Here is a 20846-nt window from a genome sequence, read left to right as displayed (position 1 = left end):
GCAGTGACTTTGGTTTTCAAAAAACACAATGGACCAACACCAGCAGATGACATTGCACCCCAAATCATCACAGACTGTGGAAACTTAACACTGGACTTCAAGCAACTTGGGCTATGAGCTTCTCCACCCTTCCTCCAGACTCTAGGACCTTGGTTTCCAAATGAAATACAAAACTTGCTCTCATCTGAAAAGAGGACTTTGGACCACTGGGCAACAGTCCAGTTCTTCTTCTCCTTAGCCCAGGTAAGACTCCTCTGACGTTGTCTGTGGTTCAGGAGTGGCTTAACAAGAGGAATATAACAACTGTAGCCAAATTCCTTGACACGTCTGTGTGTGGTGGCTCTTGATGCCTTGACCCCAGCCTCAGTCCATTCCTTGTGAAGTTCACCCAAATTCTTGAATCGATTTTGCTTGACAATCCTCATAAGGCTGTGGTTCTCTCGGTTGGTTGTGCATCTTTTTCTTCCACAATTTTCCTTCCACTCAACTTTCTGTTAACATGCTTGGATACAGCACTCTGTGAACAACCAGCTTCTTTGGCAATGAATGTTTGTGGCTTACCCTCCTTGTGAAGGGTGTCAATGATTGTCTTCTGGACAACTGTCAGATCAGCAGTCTTCCCCATGATTGTGTAGCCTAGTGAACCAAACTGAGAGACCATTTTGAAGGCTCAGGAAACCTTTGCAGGTGTTTTGAGTTGATTAGCTGATTGGCATGTCACCATATTCTAATTTTTTGAGATAGTGAATTGGTGGGTTTTTGTTAAATGTGAGCCAAAATCATCACAATTAAAAGAACCAAAGACTTAAACTGCTTCAGTCTGTGTGCACTGAATTTATTTAATATACGAGTTTCACAATTTGAGTTGAATTACTGAAATAAATGAACTTTTCCACGACATTCTAATTTATTGAGATGCACCTGTATATATATATATATATATATATATATATATATATATATATATATATATATATATATATAAAATGACATTGCATTGACCACAGTGCTGTGAAAGCTGTGTTAAATGAATAGTTAATGTCTTTCAGTCTGTTCATGAAGGGCCTGTGAGGAGAGAAGTGCAGTCCAATCATGTGTGAACACATCCGCACTCTCTCTGTGGGTTTGGGCGAGACGCTGACAGCTAAAGGGCAAAACTCAGAGAGAGATGAACAGAAATAACACTGCACAGGATTCAAAAGCTGTCTGTCCACCTCTGTCTGCTTGTCTAGCTTTTCTCACTCTGTCTGTTTCTCTTTCTTATCCTGTAACTCTGAACAAAGCATAATTCTATTTCTGTTCCTAAAATGCCTTCTAGACAAAAACTCTTTCCAACACTCTATTGGTGCTTCGCTACCCTCCTCTACTCCACAACAGTAGGTGCAGCCATATTGGTATACGACCACAATCTCATCTTTGTTTATCATATTTAATATATTTATATGATATGTATATCACAGTCGATCACCAACTCGACTAATAGCTAATTTTGGAAAATGGACAACACATTTAAAAACTCTAAAATATACATTTACAGATATTTGGCCCACAATCTAATAATTATTCAGGACAATATCCCTTTTAAACAGATTACTGATGTTCAAATACCATTACAATACACAGCCTGTGAACCCCACACAGACCAACAGAGCTGCAGGTATCTTGCACCCTCACTGAAGCCCAATGGTGGGGATGATGGGCTGTGTTCAAATCACTTGAATGCTTTGGCAGCCCACTGTTTCACCTCATTGCAGTGTGTGGTAGGGCTGGATGGCCAGAGGTAAAGTCAAAGCTAAATGTCAAGAGCAGGGTGGTGAATTGTTTCATGTTATATTCTGTCTACGATGAAGAGGTTGCTAGTAGGAATTGATGAAGGTTAGTTTTGCAATTCTGACTTTTTTTGCAAGTCAACAGCATTTAAGACTTACCTGCATTAGCTCAAGGTGATAGTGATGAAAGGGCTTTAGCTGAGACACAGGCAGCCGATAGACTGCCAGGAGCTCTTTGGTTCGACCATCCACCACACTGAAGATAACATCTGTTAAAGAGAGATGTTATCATACTATCATACTAAGAAACATCATACTATTAGGCTGTCTCAAAACCTAATGGGTTACCATAACTTGCCTACCGTGACATCATTTTTTGGGCATCCACAATGGACACACTGCAATCTAACAAAATTAGTGTACCTTAGAAAGTAGCATGTGAACATTAACTGAAGCATTAGAAATTTCACTACCTACAATTTGACAGCCTTTGCGCTGGAAGCATCCCTATGATGTCCAAAAAGTGAAGGTAATCATCTTACAGATGTAAGACTAATTCACACTGCCCCAACAAACTCCAGCGATACAAAAAAAAAATTGGTTGTTGAGTTTGGTTGGGTCATTGTGTTTACCCTGTTGGTGTTTGTTTGGGCAGTGTGGAAATGACAGTTATGTTTCTCAACAGCAAACTTTAGGATGTTTGAAATGTTGGAGCTTGTTGGCGTTTGTTGTCTGTTACTATAGACTGTACTTTACTGTTACTGTAGACTGCGTTATCTGCGTATAGAGAGCTGCGAAACTGCAACTCTGTACATATCGTAAATGGGTCATTCCTACAATTCGGTGACATTCCGGCTTTGAAACTTTTGAAAAATAAAACATACTTTTGCAGGTTTCTTCATGTTTCATCATTACAGGGACATATTAAAGATTGTATTAGTCATACTGGTCAAGCTAAATTACTAAAAATTCAGATGACCATCCAGTTAAATGGGCAGCATCAGGGTGGACAATAACAGGGTGGATATTCAGTGGATAAATTAGCCACTACATGCTCTGTGAATAATAAGTAGGAAACATATTTGCAAACTAATATTTGTGATTTTATTTCTATTAACATAAATACTGTATATTGAAATTTTAAAATTATATGAATTTCCCATATATCTTCCCATAAGAGGGTGGACATTTTATGCTTGACCACATACACCGATCAGCCACAACATTAAAACCACATGCCTAATATTGTGTAGGTCCTCTTCGTGCTGCCAAAACATCGCCAACCCACATCTCAGAATAGCATTCTGAGATGCTATTCTTCTCACCACAATTCTTCTCATTTTCTGTTCTTGGCTAACAGAAGTGGAACCCAACATGGTCTTCTGCTGTTGTAGCCAATCCACCTCAAAGTTCGACATGTTGTGCATTCTGAGATGCTATTCTGCTAACTACAATTGTACAGAGTGGTTATCTGAGTTACCGTAGACTTTGTCAGTTCGAACCAGTCTGGCCATTCTCTGTTGGCCTCTCTCATCAACAAGACATTTCCGTCCACAGAACTGCCACTCACTAGATGTTTGTTGTTTTTGGCACCATTCGGAGTAAATTCTAGAGAGTGTTGTGCATGAAAATCCCAGGAGATCAGCAACTACAGAAATCCTCAAAACAGCCCTTATTTTGCAGTGTGTTTGGCATATTTAGTTAATTCATTTTATCTGATACTGCTTCAGCATGAGGGTGACTCTCTCTCCTGCTCCACTCACTGTCATAAATTCTCTCAGTTGATGATGGTGGTGACAACGGTTGTCAGGGGTGGGGAATGGTAGAGTTCAAGTGATAATGCACCAATTACAACAAAGACTCTCCAATTTCACAAAACAGCATCCAATACAATTAAAGGGAAACTAACAAAGCAGTAGATTATGGACTTCTGAAGCAGCAAAACAAGGGGGTATACCAAGGGTATATGCAAATATTGATCCTTAGAAGTCATTATATGCAAACAGCCCTGGGAAAAAAGTAAGCATACTGAGAAAATACACTTAAGATACACATAAGCTACATATAAGTTACACATGCATTACACATATGTAGATTATGTGTTATGTGTAGCTCAATATGTGTTTGACAGCCAGTTGTATCTCATGAAAATTCATAGTGAAAATAATGAATCCTGTTCTTGATTTTTCCTGAATTATTACATAATCTCTTTAATTTATGAAAAATAAAACATCAAAATATATTTTATTTTATTGCTTTCTACTTGTCTTGAAAATATTTGTACAATTTTACACTAGCTGGGCATTTTGTACATTCATTTTTGATAGATATAAGTGCCGGGTCTCTAAAGACCAGAATATGTAAGTGTTTGGGGAAATTACCATGCATTTAAAAGTTAAGCTTAATGCGATTTAGCCAGGCAGAACCTGTTTCTTGATCCACATCTTTGTTGGTCCTGGAGCAACATTCCTATGAAATGACCATAGTCCAAAACTTATCCCAACCCTTACATACCAATAAAATCATCATCTAACCTAACCCTAACCCTAACCCTAACCTAGCCCTAAGCCTAACCCTAAACCTAGCCTTAATACCAGAGGGATTGGTTGATAAGAGTGCTATTCAAGCCACTAAACCCAGCCCAAAGCCTAAACCTAACCTTAAAATCAGATGAAAATAATTGATTGGAATCAATGTTGTTCAAACCCCTCAACCCAGCCCTAAACCTAACCCTAAACCTAAAATCAAAGAGAAATGATTGGCTAATAAGAATTTAGTCCAAGACCCTGAACCCAGACATAAGCCTGACCCTAACCCTAAACTTAACCCAAAAACCAGAGGAAATGATTAGATAATAAGATGATTAGATGATAAGAATGCTGTTCAAGAACCTAAACCCAGACCTAAGCCTAACCCTAAACCTAACCTTAAAATCGAAGGAAATGATTGGTTGATAAAAATGGGGTTCAAGAACTTCAACCCAGCCATAAGTCTAACCCTAAACCTAACCTTAAAATCAGAGAGAATGACTGGATAATAAGAATGTTGTTCAAGCCCCTAAAGCCCTCCCTAAGTTTAAGCCTAACCCTAAACATTACCTTAAAATCAGAGAATCACTGGTTGATAGAAATGTTGTTCAACCCCCTAAAGCCCTCCCTAAGTTTAAGCCTAACCCTAAACATTACCTTAAAATCAGAGAATGACTGATTGATAGAAATGTTGTTCAAGCCTCTAAAGGCCACCCTAAGTTCAAGCCTAACACTTAACCTAACCTTAAATTCCCAAGAAAATGATTAGTTGATTAGAACTTTGTTTACGCCCCTAAGCTCAGCCCTAAGTCTAAGATACTGTAACCCTAAACCTAACCCTAAAAGCAAAGGGAAATGACTGATTAATAAGGATGTTGTTTAAGCCCCTAAACTCAACTGTAAGCCTAACCCTAAACTTAAACTTAAATCACAGATAAATGAGTGGTTGCTAAGAACAGTGTTCAAGCTCACAAACCCAGCCCAAAGCCTGACCCTTACCATAAACGTAACCTTAAGATCAAAGAGAAATTATTGATAGATAAGCCTGTTGTTCAAGGCCCTAACCCAGCTCTAAGCCTAACCCTAACTAACCTTAAAATCAGCTGGAAATAATTAGTTGATAAGTTGTTCAAGCTCCTAACTCCAACCTTAAACCTGGCCCTAAGTCTAAACCTAGCCCAAAAAACAGATTGGTTGAAAGCAATGTTGTTCCATGACCAAGAAGGTACAACAAGATTGATCCAGGAATATGTTCTTCTTAGTAAATCACATTGTGTATGAATGTGGTGTACGGATAAAAAGAGATTTCAAGACTATACTGCGAAAAAACAATTTCTTCATAATCTAGTGGTCTGAAGGGCGCTGATCCAATGAAGACGTGCAAATTCCAGGTCATTGCTTAGTTTCGGCCTCATTTCCACCTCGAGGTAATCCATGCCATCTTCTCTTATTTAGCAGCCAGTGTGATCATCTTCAACTGCATCCAGTATCAGAGGAAACTGCTCCTAGACTCCCCAGCATGGTGTCTTCAATCTTATATATGTCCAGCAATGATTGACTTCATTTCCAGCCTATAAGATTCTTTCCAGGCCTGGGGAGGAGTGCCAAGCAAACCCATAAGAGATGGACAACACTCAGTGCATAAGAGACATCTCAGATTCTTCAGAAATCCAATCAGTGGACACAATCAGAATTCCACATGCGTCCAGAGCAATCATTCCTCTCTCACTCTTTCTCTTTGGTAGAGCCATTAATCCCGGTGTGTAATTATTCTGTCAGTTAACAGAAAGCATGTGGCTAGAATAATCAGGCCCACACTCTGCAATTATCATCAACACACGGGCCCTTTCAAAACACAGCCTTATAGAGCAGGGGAAAGCAATTTCACACCGATAGATCTTTCTGTCATTCCTTTCTTTTTTCTTTATCTTTCTCTCTTTGCTCATGGTAGAAAAAGAAAACAACTTGTCGATTAGTATTCAGTATGGGCCAGTCAAGTGCAACAATGGTTCTGGAATATCCACCATATTTATTTTTTTCATTATCTAGAAAGGGATGTAATTAAGAATACAAAATGTTTGCTGTGTTTATCTGTAAATTTGTTCTTGAAAGTTCAGTCAAAGGGAAGTTGAGGTCTCAATCTGTATGGTATAGGTATGATTGAGAAAATACAAATCTGAATTAATGACAAAAAGATGAAAATATTTGGGCACAGCCTTGTCACTATTTTGTGTGTCTGTGTCTGCTGTCATGTGTAATCAAAGTCCTTTTTAAAGCAAGTCAGTCCATTTGGCGGCCATCTTGGTAATGCCCATGGGGATTAACTGAAATCTCCAAAACTGTTTTTCAAGCTCATGTTTCAACAAATCCGACAAAAGTAGCATCACACTTTTTGCTTCTTTAGCTCAAATTATGCTAAGAAACTGTTTTTTTATGTTGACAATAGAATGCTTTTGCTAATAGGATGATTGGCTCTTCTACTCTAAAAGTGTGGCTTAACAAGTGGCCATTAGACTTATGTGGTCTTGTCTTTGCCTTCAATATCACATTATTTCCCTGTCCTGTGGCAGAAGTTTGTTTCCATGATATGTTTGTTTGAATAAGGGCACAGCACAGAGTTACAGCAGGCCACTTCTCTGCAGACTTATTGTTTCTCTCAATTTGGCTTTCATCCTATGGTGTAACATGCATTCTGCATCTAAACCCACACGTCATTACACAATAATTTGATCCTATTTGCTTGTGTTAGCTGAGAGGCGGCTCACCCTTCCCAGAGGTCTGCCCATGCCGGAGCTCAACTGAGAGTTTCTCTACCCATGAGGGGTTGTGTGTAGGCTGCGGTGGGCAGCGGGTCACTGCATAGCTCCTCCAATCACAGGGCCCGTCCACTTCACTCCTCCTGTACAGAAATATACAGATAATGCACAACTAATTACTTAATCATTACTTTATTGTTAATTACGCTTTCTGATTCTGTAACAGTTCAAATCAGAATACACCTTTACAGAATCTATTTGTTTTAAAAGAAATTATATTTGGGGGGCCTGGGTAGCTCAGCGAGTATTGACGCTGACTACCTCCCCTGGAGTGACTCCAGTCAGGTCTCCTAAGTGACCAAATTGGCGCTGTTGATAGGGAGGGTAGAGTAATATGGGTTAACCTCCTCGTGGTCACTATAATATGGTTCTCGCTCTCGGTGGGGTGCATGGTGAGTTGTGCGTGGATGCCACGGAGAATGCCGTGAATGTTTCCGCGGTAACGTGCTCAACAAGCCACGCGCAGATTGACGGTCTCAGACGCGGAGGCAACTGAGAATCGTCCTCCACCACCTGGACTGAGGTGAGTCACTACGCCACCACGAGGACTTAGAGCACATTGGGAATTGGGCATTCCAAACTGGGGAGAAAAGGGGAGAAAATAAAAAAAAAAAGAATATTTTCTATAAAGTTTAAATTACTACAATTATTATTATTATTATTAATTATAGTTATAAACATATTATGAATGACAAACTAATATAAAATTGTATTATAATATATTATATTATATTTTAGAACAGCTATAAAAATAAGCTTAATTTTCATACATAAAATGCAGCTCAAAGTGCTTCAGAGAATATAAATATAAATAAACCAATTATAGAATATAAGAACATTAAGAAAAAAGCATAAATAACACACACACACACACACACACACATATATATATATATATAAACTTAAAATCTATAGTCCAATATAAATTTGTAAAAAGTTCTATATTTTTTAGGCATAATGTCTATAATCAGATTGAATTAATCTCATTCTCCACCATAATATTTATATCAGAGATTAGATGCACATGCAATCCAACCATCATATTTAAATAAATATGTCCATGTGGTTTAATTTTGCTTTTACACAATTAGCCATCATAATCCTTTTGGGGGATTTTGCACTAAATATAATCCTTCAGAAATGGACAGGTTGGCAGTTCACCAGTCTAGAGAAGTTTTTATAAGTATCCCTTTGCCATTCCAGCTCGCTATACCCTCAAAAACAACACTCCGCCTTATACAAAACACACAGGGAGCTCAATTCAGCCTGCAAATGCCCACTAATCACACAAATCCTTCCTCTGAAACCTTTGAACTGTTTATTAAAGAAGCTAACACCGTATTTATTCTGTTGTGGGCTAAAAACGGCATAGAAAACAAATATATACAGAAATTTTGCAACAAGCCCCATTGTAATTTGTCTGACCATACATCATGTGTGTACATGTGTAGGTAATGTGACAAAGCAATACAGAGACCCTGCAATGAAACTACCTCTGTTTTTGGACATGTACACATGCTGCATTGATGTGTGAGCAGCGTACAGAGGCTGGGATTAGAAAGGGGCCCATCGCAAAGACAGCTGAGATCTAAAGAGAGATATATCTGCCTAATCAGCTGGACTTAATGCGAAGCATACTTCAGAGACAGGGGAAAGAAAAAATGGGTAAAGATAAAGAAAGTGAGAAGGCAAGATAATTGGAGTTATATTGAAATAAATAGGAAAACAATGTGCATTTGCAGCATGATGGTGAAAGTTTTAACTTGTGTGAATTGCACAACAACTGTCTTTGCTAAGGCAAGCATCACTATTTTTATTGTTCATACTTAGGGTTAGGGATTTAAACAAACCTCTAAACCCAAGTTTTAAACTGTGATATATAACTCGTCCTGCACTGTATGCCACAGAGGACTTTCAGTAGGACTCCAGTTTAAACACATCACTTGTGACATGTGAATAATGTACCTTTCTCAAACCCACTCTTTAGACATAGCCTTTTACAAATAAGAAAATATATTGTACAAAAAAAAAAAAGAAAATGTACAAAGCTCTAGAGAAAGGGGGGATGGGATGGGGAAAGCACCCAAGATGAATTCCAGCATTGTTCAACATGTCGGAACATGTGCACTACCCAGCATGCCATGTCTCAGACCATAATAGACATTATGGTCTAAGGGACCATTCAGACAGAATGTAAAAAAAGCTAGATGCAATGCAACGAATGGAACAGAATGCAGGTGTCTTGAGATACATTTTTATAAGGCGAACTACTTTAAACCTAAAAAAGCATCTTAGGCCACATCCACATGAATACATTTTTAGCTGTTTTATTTTTCTTAATTTCATCGTCTTCCAAAGTATGGATGTCTCTGTTTTCGGTGGAAAACACCAATCCAGTGATAATGACATGTGTGACCATAGAAAAATCTATGCATTTTTAACTGAAAATGAGCTGGGTAGATTACTTCGGAATAGAGAGCACTTGTTTGGTGGGCTTTGTTAACCGCAGTTCTCTGATTGGTGGATCTTTCTCTGCTAGTTCATCACCAGGAAGTAAGGTATTAAATATGATTTTAAAACGATGATGTTGAAATAATGTGGACTAATGGCTTCAACAAAGGCATATACCATCGTTTATTCTCAGCCTCAGATGACACGCCCACGGACCGGCCACAGTTTGTGCACTAAACGTCTGATGCTTATAGCACACAATACTGGAAAACGCTTTCTCAATCAACTAATCGCAAATCTGATTGGCTGGTTTAATGGAACTTCCAAGAGAGACACACACAGGACATTTTATCAGTCCACATGGAAGCCAAGTTGTGTTCACAAGTTTCCGCGTTGATAGAATGAGCAATTCTGAGGACGAAATAATCACAGAATTTGCCCAAGTTTGCCAGGTTAGTGACATCAAATCTTTTGAAGAGTTTAGTTTGAGGCAAGTATCAGAAGGTGAAGTGGCTATCCACAAGCAGAGCTGCATTTTCTGCTTTGTCTACTGAAGTTATGACTGTGAAATTCTCTATAATGAGGTTTTCTGTGCTGTACTGAGAATCTCTACACATTTTTTGCTATTCACCGTAAGTTTTCTGTGCAATTGCTCGCGGAGACTCACACGCCATTATATTAATTATTTATTAATCTTATTATGGTATGATACATCTCCGAAAACTCCACCCCTAAACACCACATAATGACAAAATCTACTGTGATTGGTCACTTAACATGCCAGTTAGATGGCTTTTCCTGTCTAAATGGGTGGTTCCTGTCCAACTGAAGTGGCTATAGACCCCAAACCTATGGCGTAGTCATAGTTCTGGCTACGCGAAACTAACCATCGATGAACAACCACAATGCTTCTGATAGGTCAGCCTATAAAGGTTTCTAAGTTATCGTTGAAAATCAATTCGTTTATGGAAAAAAAATTAATAGGACTTTTACTTTCGGAACCAGATTGATGCGCTCTATTGTAATCTGGTAGTGATTACAAATACATGACAAAAATTTTAATCAGTAATGTAATTGCTCAGATTGCATGTTTTAGTTAATCTAATTTAATTACTTTAGGATTACTTCTAACATAACTTGTTTTTTTATGTAAAATTCCTTTGAGTAAAGCCCCATTCACACCGCCAGTGACATTGCGCGAGACAGCAACGCAATCCCATTCATTTTCAATGAGCTGCCATGGCCGTTGGTGACAGAGATCGCGGTGGAGAGCAACAAGACAAGTTGAGAAAATGTAAACTTTATGCAAATGACGAGCAACATTTATGAGCGACTGCCAATGAGAGTGAAGACAGCAGAGCTCACGACATCTGTCTCCTGGCAGACTGGGGACGAGTGCACGCATGACGGAGGAGAAGTTTCAGCATCGTGAGGGATTTTTACTGTTCTATATCATTTGTCTGTAACCACATGCATGGATATAATAAAACAGTGATGCGTGGAAAAGCATGTCAGAAATGGTCTGTATTTCGAGTGAGTTTGATTCATTCATTCATGATAGATTGATTGTCTTATTAAGGATTTAATGCACTGAACACTGCTGCACATTTTATAAAACACTCTACACTGCAGAATGTACAATTTTTGAGACAAGAGAACTGATTCCTTGTCAAACTGTAATGATATCTTAATTTAAACGGTATTAGGTCTCACCCGTGATCACATTTTTAAACGTTATTGCCAGACGTGCAGTCCTCCAATAATGCTACAACGACAAACAGCAGGAATGCCCACTAGCGACACAGATCACAGAGTCTAGCGAAACCAAGCCACAAAGTCGCTGGCAGTGTGAACGGGGCTTCAGATGGTCTTGTACCACTGTACATCTAATCTGATTACAGGTACTTTAAAATACAATGTAATCTACTTACAAGTACTTGATTTTTGTAATCTGATTACATATCCAGATTACATGGATATAGAACGCCTAAAGAAGGAGGCGCTCATGCACGAGACACTGAAAAACAGTAAGAGATGTCACAATGCTCAAAAACATCAGTTTGCGCTGTTTTTTGGGGGGGGGGGGGGGGGGTTTGTAAACATGCACTAGACTGACGTCTTTGACCTTTGCGAAAATACAAAAAAGCATTCTGTGTGAATGCCACGTTAATGTGTTATAAACACATTTTTAGACCCAGTCCAACAAATGTATAGGACATTGTTGTTCTAAGCATCACAAATAATGATTTAAAGTTTGATAAATGTACAGAATCAAGTCATAATTCATGCGGAACACAAAGTTCAACTTTTACGCTCCATTTCTCTACGTACCAAAAAGAAGACTCCTGAACAACTATTTATTAAAAGTCTCTCTGGAAGCTGAATAAAATCAAAACAGTTTTGCTGAGAGAGAAACTTGCATCAATTACAGAAACTACAAAAGTTTCTAAATAACTTTGTGAACCAGAAGACGGATACGTTAATAGTTGCCTTAAAACAACTGAGAATAAGGCAGGTCTTGTAAAAACAGTAATGAATCATTACCAATAAAAGCAGCTTCAAATCAAGTACTTCTTTTTTAACAAGCATTTAATTTCTTCTTCTTCTTTTGTTCTTTCCCGGTGATGCTGGTTGTTTTAACAAGCCTGCAGCTGTCAGGCCACATTAGCGTCAGAAGGAAAGCAGCACCCCGAGGATTCGGCGGTACTGGGAAATTTCTCATTAAAAGTGCAGCCAGTCAGAGGAGCTCCCACTGCGGCCTCTCAGACGGGGAGGGGCCGGTCCAGAGACCACTCATCTTTTTGATTTACCTCAAATATGATACAACAAAACTGGAGAGACTGTCACTATATCCAGACAATCATTTAATGTGGGTACAAATGAAAGTAGAGTGAAACTTTTGTGGCCTGTGAGCAGGGTTTTTGTAGTTTTCAGTATTTAATTTAGCTTTTATTTCTAATTTGTTTTCAATTTGTTCTTTCCATTTAATTATTTTTAATTGGTTTTGAACAGCGGGCCAATAACACAAAGCTCATGCTTGAATTAAAAATCAACCCAAAGATAATGCTAAAATAAAAATGGATGCACACTAGTACTAAAATGAAATAAAAGGAACAAATATTTATTTATTTAGTGATTTAATTATGAATCTAACGATTTTATATATATATATATATATATATATATATATATATATATATATTATTATTATTATTATTATTTTTTTTTTTACATTTTCATTACGCATTTAATGATTTAATTAAATCTTTATTTATTTATGTGATTTTGAGTAATTTGGCCATCCACAGTTTTTACTGTTAATTTTTTTTTTCAGTGTTTTATTTTTATTATTTGATATATGTTAGGGTTCCAAAGTTAATGCATTAACTGATCCAACTAAAATATATTTATAAAACAAATAATACGGGTCCTGGATGCTGATTGTTCAATAGCCGTGCATTATTCATGATAAAGCACATCTATGACCTGAGATTCTATGGGTCTGTTCCAAAAGCTGCCTTCCAGCTGAACATGTACACTTCCTTTCCCATGCTATATTGTGAATACAGTCATGGCAGAAGGGGTTGCAGGCACTCTGCTATGCTTTCAGCTATCACTATATTACATTTCTGTTTTTTTTTTTTTTTTTTATGTATAGTTTTGGAGTCATGGAAATGCATTGTAGTTTAGTTTCTGTTTTTTCAATTGTGTTGAAAATATTTAAATTTATTTATTTTATTTTTTATTTTTTTCATTAATGATAGTAACACTGGCTGTGACCAAGGTTACTGAGTTGCAAAAGTCAATATTTCAGACTAAAACTGATCTAATTCTAAAAGGTCATAAATGACTTATGACTACTGAGTGCAGCTTAGAATGACAGAATTACCACAAGGTCAAATGCAAAGCTTTTTACTCCTTTATAATTTTAAAGGATTAGTTCACCCAAAAATGAAAATTCAGTCATTGTTTACTCACCCCTGTGTTGTAATAGCCCCATATGACTTTCTTTCTTTTTCTTAACACATAGAGAGAAATTGTGGAAAAATTGTTGTGCTCAGTGAAGTCATACAATATGTTCTGTTATCGCTATCACTGTGGAGAACCTGTTTTTAGATAAACAAATCGAGTTTTCACTTGAACGTCCCAATATTGCGAGGGGGCTGCGTAACTGTTGCTCTCGTGCCCTATCATGAACGCGCACAGGAGATCAACGGTCAGTGAACATTTTCACTAAATAATACATTAGATTTCAGTTTGTTTATCACCAAACCTTATCATATGCTTTCATAACAATCACGAGTTGCATACAATAATTTATTAGTCTTCTGAATTTTACTTTTGTGTCCTTTTGAAGCTTGAAGAGGTAGTCACCATAAACTGCCACTGAATGACTTCACTGAGCATAATATTTTTTCACAATTCCTCCCTTTGTGTTAAGAAAAAGAATGACAGTCATATAGGGTTATAACAACACAGGGGTGAGTAAACAATGACTGAATTTTCATTTTTGGGTAACTATCCCTTTAATGGATTATTATCCCCCTCCATGTGAATTCCAGCATTACACCAGACATCCGGTATTATGTGGAGAACTAAACAAGCAATTATAAGGAAGACTACAATCTTGATTCAAATGTTATTACTTCAGTTCTGTTCAAATGTTCTGTACTCCCTAAAATGAATTGTCGGCTGCATAAAAAAATAAAAAAAAATAAGAGATTGCAAGATTAAGTTTACAGATCTATGACTTACTGGCTGAGTAACATCTTATAACATCTGTCATAGTTCAGTCTGCCCGGCATCTACTGTCTGGCAACTCCTCCACATTCTGTTCATTTCTGCAACAAACCATCACTAAGACTTACTTCAACACCCAAACGTAACTTACTTTCTTCTTAAAGTGTTTAGAAATGAATTTATTTGGCAAAAACGGAGCATACCATGGGGCATTAAGGTTTTTTGAGATTTGATTCGGTCATTTGGCAGTCTCTTTGAAAATGCAGATTTAGTCATGGTTATATATTAGTTTACAAGGCTACTTTATGAAATCTGCTTGGTTTTTATGATGTAAAAATGTGGTGTACTGTATATGGAATACAGAATTTTAAGTTTTCTATGCCAAACTAATTAATATTTAAGTCCTTTTTAACTACAAATCTCCACCTTCACTTTCACGTTCTTCTTCTTGTGTTTTTGGTGATTTAAATTCTTTGTGCATATCACCACCTACTGGGCAGGGAGAAGAATTTATAGTAAAAAAAGTACTTAAAATTGATCTGTTTCTCACCCACAACTATCATATCGCTTTTGAAGATATGGATTTAACACCTGGAGTCTTATGGATTACTTTTATGCTGCCTTTATTTTTGGATCTTCAAAACTTTGGTACCTATTCACTTGCATTGTATGGACCAACAGAGCTGAAATACTCTTCTAAAAATCTTAATTTGTGTTCTGCAGAAGAAAGAAAGTCATACACATCTGGGATGGCATGAGGGTGAGTAAATGATGAGAGAATTTTCATTTTTGGGTAAACTATCCCTTTAAATATGTTAATACTCTTAGTGAATTTAAAATGGTTGTTAAATCTAAAGGAACTAGAATATTTTGATTAATTGTAAATTAATCAATTAATTGTTGTAAATAATGGTCTTTCTTTATGTTTTTATTATCTTTTGTACTGTATAGATCTTGCTGCCTTTCTTGGCTAGGTCACTCTTGTAAAAGAGTTTCAAATGTGCCCAACCTGCTTAAATAAAGGTTAAATAAATAAATGTAAAAAAATAACTGTTGTAAAAAATACTAAATCCTAAAAAATAAAATAAAAGTAAAATTATTGTAATTGTAAATTAAACAAAGAGGTTTCTTAATTTTGCTTTATACAGTATTAGGCTATATAATATTTAATCTAGTTTATTTTAGAGCTATTTCTCTCAAAAATTAAAAAAAAAGAGATTTATTTAAGAAGACTTCAAGAGTCGATGTCAGGTTTGACGTCAATGAAGTTATTCAGCATTGTTTTTCCTATGTCTCATGAATGATCATCATAGAGCTATTCAGCTTGTAGTCCAATATCCCGGAAGAGAATTCGCTATGGGTTCCCTCTGGATTTCCCTATGGGTTTTTAAACTTATGAGAAAAATCAGGTCTGTGGTAAACATTACTTGTTTACCAAAGATCTTATTTTTCTCATAAGTTCAAAAACCCCATGAATTTTCAATTTGTTGTAAACTATTCCTTCAAAATGCCTCACTGAAGGCGTCTGGCAGTTAATTATAACAGCACTGTACAACATACACAGTTTATTTCTGTAGGACATCATTCGCAGGATACTCCTCCCAGTTTGCCTCAGTCGCTATCCTAGAGATCACAACCTCTGTTTCACCCTGATTTACTTAGGAGAGGGGGCACTGGGAGCATCCAAACAAGGCTGGAGTATAAAACAGTCTTTGTTCTTATTCTGTAAATAATAATCTTGTTTTCTTTCTTTCCGTCAGCTCCCTTCCCCCCTCGCGTTGTCTCTCTCATAGCTCCGAGAGCCCAGGTTTGTGTAGAAGCTTTCGATTTGCCCCCCGACTGGCCTTCCCCCCTCCCCCATGTGCCTCAAAGCCAGAAGCAGATGAAAAATTTATGGCAAAGTGCCTTGAAAAAGCCCCCTTCTAGTCTATTTGAAGTGCAGCTCTTCCTCTGAAGTTAGCCCCCTCTTTGCACTCAGATGCTTGTTTTTGACCCTCAATGTGTCACCCACTGATGAAAAGTAAACAGGGTTGCCAGCTGGTGTAATTAAGGAATTGATCCACTATCGACTATTGACTGGAAGTCTTTTCTGTTCAAGTGGCCTCTTATTATCAGTATTATAATTAGTGATGGAAATGAAGCCCCTCCTCACATCATGTACATTTGCATAGGAAACCCTTCCCACTTCTCCGATCGCAGCCCACTGCATTTCCCCGCAAGGTCACACGGAACGATCTGGATTTATTATTCATAAGTGTCTCATTATTTGGGCATCAGATCAAAAGGTAGAGAAACATTAGCACAGTGTCTCTTTTGGTCTTGAGGAAAAGCCTCCAGCTAGCCAAATGGAGAACAACACTGAGATAGATTTACAATTCAAGCCTTCACTTCCGAATGCCAGGAAAGACAGCACTCAGGGCATTAGATTCACCACTCAAAGGGCATTTTTACATGTAATGGCATGTAATTTAGTTTAACGCTCTCATAAATGGTAAATGTGGATATCCTATGTTCTAGTGTTGTGAAAAACTCCCAAGAACTTTTATGGAAAAAATTTTAAAAGGACAATAGACATTTCTAGGTACTAAGGTTTATTTTTAAAATCTACTTTTTTATAAGGTTTCACAGGTGTGTCACTACTTCTTGTCCCATAAGTATTCTTAGGTATTTCTACAGCATGTAAAGCTTAGGTTCTTGCATTTTTACATTTACATAGACACTGAAACATAAAATATTGACGTATTAACAGTATGTACAGTGTACAATATTCATAACTACAGTCTTGACCAAGACAAAATAGGTATCATTTTAAGGCTTAGAAGCTGTACTTTACAATGCATGTAGGCATTATGACCAAAACTGAACAAGTGCTTTGAAATTTCAGACAAATCAGAAATGTTCTGTTTTGATAATTTATTAATAATTTTGCACTGTACATATTACTGTAATCGGTAAAAACATCAAACTGATCAAATAGCCATGTGTCATACACTGTTGGAAAGCTCTCAAAAAGTAGAACACAACCAGCCTATTTGTTTTACTCACATACAAAAATATAGCGAGTAATAGCTAAGTACATGTCTTTGACATACATGTTACATGTAATCAGGTGTTGCTTATAAGCCGAGTTTTGCTTATAACTTCACAAAAAATAAACAGAACATAAAATATCACATACCATTATTTAGAGGAGTGGATTCCCTTTAAAACAAGCCCTCATACAACGTAATCAGATGCAAAGATCATTAGATAATCAACATGAAGCACAATGTGCACACAGTTATAAAACATGTTAGCTTTCCTGGATCAGATGACTTCATCGGAAATGATATAGTACGTTGTCTAGCATCATGGAATGCTAAACCAATCATGTTAGGATTCAGATCGCTGCAACCAGAGGTGGAATTCATCCAAATATGGGTAGAGAGGATCATTCACTCTAATTACATATGGCCACCAAGAGATGGCACCAAGTACGTGACACAGACTCAATGATGACTCAAATGACACAGAATGGAACTGAATGAAATCTCGTTACTCATGCCTGCATGCTTTGGAGAGAGAGCATACCTTTAGTCATTGTTTTATTTGCATGTATTATTAGTTCTTACGTACAATTATTATGTTTTATTTGTTTGGAGAGGCTTTTGGACACTTTAAGATGTTTTTGGACACTAGGATTAATTATTTTTGTAATGCTATAACTTTTGATTGCTTTGTCGTATCAACACAAACTTTCGCTCAGTTACAGGTGACATACTGTAATTTGGAAAACAAAAAAGCAGTTTTTCAGAGCTATGTTATTTATACCCCAAGATATATAATATCAAATCAGAAAAATAATTACATTTAATTTTTGGCTCTAGGTTTTATTAAATTGTTCAGCAGTTTCTTAGGCTGAGAGTCTCATAATTTATCATAATCTATATCATTAATTTTTTTTAAATGTGTGCTTTAAAATGATACAAAACAACTGACCCTCTTTGGTTTTTTTGTCGAGTTATAAGCCTTTAATTTTGGGTATGCCACTGAAACACCTTCAGAGCTTAAAGTGTTCAGCATTCCAGTTAGATGTGAATCTTGACAATGTGCAGCTATTGTCAGCAGCAAACCTTTTGAACGTTCATTGTCTTAAGTAAATCTGCACATATATGGGTCAAAGCTTTGACCCATGATAACCCATAATAAGGCTCCACGCTGAAAGTTTCCTTTGAGTACACAGCTGAACAAAGTGTTACTCATTAACTTTTGCATTGAGTCATATACTGTTATCTAAATTATAGCATTTTTGGATGTTTGTACAAGTAAAGGTACACTTAAAACTTCAAATCAGTCATAAAACTGTTCTCGATTATTTGAAAATCTGAGCTATTCAAAGTTTTACAAATTCAAATCCCACTGCTCAGTATACCTAAAGGTTACTTGTTCTTTGACATCACCTCACACTGCAAAAAAAATTTTCTTAATCAGTATTTTTGTTTTGTTTCCCAGTAAAATTATCATAAAATCCTTAAAACAAGATACAAATACTTTATATATATATATATATATATATATATATATATATATTGTTTTTTTTCAGAGCAAAATCCCCCCAGAAATTCAGTGATATTGTTAAAGCAGACAATTCGCATCCACAATCAACAATTAGAGCAAAGGTCAAGTAACTTCATAAAACATGTCCTAAGGGCTGAAAAATACATGAACTTTTGTTTTCAGATGGTCTAGTCTAGTTCACTGTGAATCACTCATGTGTCTTTGCACATGGCACTCACAACTCTACAAACACACACACACATAGACGCTGGAACATATTATTTTAGAATGATGTGCCCAGCTAGGCTTGCAGATATTGCCCATTGTGGCATGAATCTACTCTCACACCAGATGCTAAAAGCGCCATTACACAGATTGCTCCAGGTGCATTGGGAGGTTGAGGTCAGGTTTTTTTCCACGACAATCTGATCAACAGCCATTACGCTTCAGATAGAAAGAACAATTACACCTAAATGACCATCAATTGGTAGTTTTGCAAATCGAAATTGTGCAAATCATTCACAAGCTAGACAATATGACAGTGTTTTATAAGTTCAGGCAGGCAAGCATGAGTTTGTTTGTTCAGTGTTAGTGATAAGCCTTTTCTAGACAATACATAATCTATATTACTAAACAAGCTTTTTCAACAGTTTTGCTGCATTCCCCATATGAAAATGTACTTTGGCAGTAGCATAGTACAGCAATGATTTTAGATACTTTGTACTTTGGAAAATCTTGGTTTTACCATGATACATGTCCAAAAACATGGTAATGTCCTGGTACACATCAAAATAATCATTGCCACAATACATATCGATACATCGCCACTTATTATAACACACACGAACGCAATTAAAACCTTCTCAAGAACAGGCAATGTTTCTTCTGTATTAGACACTTACCTGATGAAAGCTAATTCTAAAAGTGGTACGGACATGTCCCACACATAAATTATGCCCAAGTGCATGTCCAGAAAATGGTATTGCCATGATACCATGTACAAAAATACATGGTATTACCAAGGTACTTTTTGTAAAAGGACTGCGTATTCACAAATCCAAGTGACTTCAAGAGAATGAGCTTATTTATTCATTAGCAACTTGTTAATTATTCTATATTCTGCCTCTCTACTTGACCAATGGCAGATGGCATCTCCAACGGAGCAAAACTCATTAGGAAAAACAAGGAAAAAAGAGAGGTATCTGCCACACTGATGTTAACAATTACACAGAGCTCATAAATAACAATCATATTTTGAGGTGACCAGTATTTTGAGAGCCAATTATCTCAGCAATTCACTTAAATATGTAAAATAAACAATGGAGTCTTGAGCAGTGGGGTAATTATGGAGTGTTGTTACTCACACAATAACAAATGGCAGAGGGACGCCTCCATCACTGAGGGGGGGCAGGCTGATGGCACCATGCAGGATGACACTCAAAGTCTCCACCCCTGGGCGGGACACATGGCTGTCTTGGAGGAAGGAGTGGGTGGAGCCTTCTCTCATCAATAGAGACTCTGTTACCTGGTTCAAAGTTTGAACAAAGAGTAAAAATACAGCCTTGATTATCTTTGCACAAATTTGATTGGGGATTGGAGGTTTTGCAAATCCCTAACCCCAAGTATGAGCAATCGTAATTTTAATCATTTTAAAAATACCTTTAAAAAGCAATAGTTTCAAATCAGTCGATAAATGTGTGCACTTTGGTTTAACAGTTTAAATGTTAGTGAAATGTGAGTATATAGCAACATAAGGGCCAACATAACAAATCAACCCCACCATTTTGGAAAAAAAGAGGGCTTATTTAAAGTATTTTGTATATTCCACTTTAAATCAACTAATTATGCTAAATGAAGATTTCTTTGTAGAAAGAATAGGAAGGAGACCTTGGCTAAGCAAGAGCCAATCCATTCAATAATAGTGGTTCCTAAGCAACAGGTAATTTCACAATAGACACAGCTGTAGTTTAAATGGCTATTCACAGTAGGAGCTGTATGCAACGTGT

The 20846-nt window shown here is 36.9% G+C and overlaps 1 protein-coding gene across 1 annotated transcript in view; it reads right to left on the bottom strand.

Moving 5' to 3' along the window:
- LOC127435714 (coiled-coil domain-containing protein 33-like) overlaps positions 1-19777 on the bottom strand; it is a 40842-nt gene extending 21065 nt beyond the window's left edge. Inside the window, exons 1-3 of the mRNA XM_051689331.1 lie at positions 19743-19777; positions 7063-7196; positions 1929-2038 (exon numbers count right to left, since the gene is read on the bottom strand). Coding sequence (XP_051545291.1) covers positions 1929-2038; positions 7063-7196; positions 19743-19777 — 279 coding nt within the window. The remainder of the gene's footprint in view (positions 1-1928; positions 2039-7062; positions 7197-19742) is intronic.
- Positions 19778-20846: the final 1069 nt, after the last annotated feature.

This window comes from Myxocyprinus asiaticus, chromosome 46 (genome assembly GCF_019703515.2).
Source record: "Myxocyprinus asiaticus isolate MX2 ecotype Aquarium Trade chromosome 46, UBuf_Myxa_2, whole genome shotgun sequence".
Classification (NCBI taxonomy): domain Eukaryota; kingdom Metazoa; phylum Chordata; class Actinopteri; order Cypriniformes; family Catostomidae; genus Myxocyprinus; species Myxocyprinus asiaticus.
The sequence above is the reverse complement of the archived record's forward strand: the minus strand, read 5'-3'. Positions and strand labels throughout refer to the sequence as shown.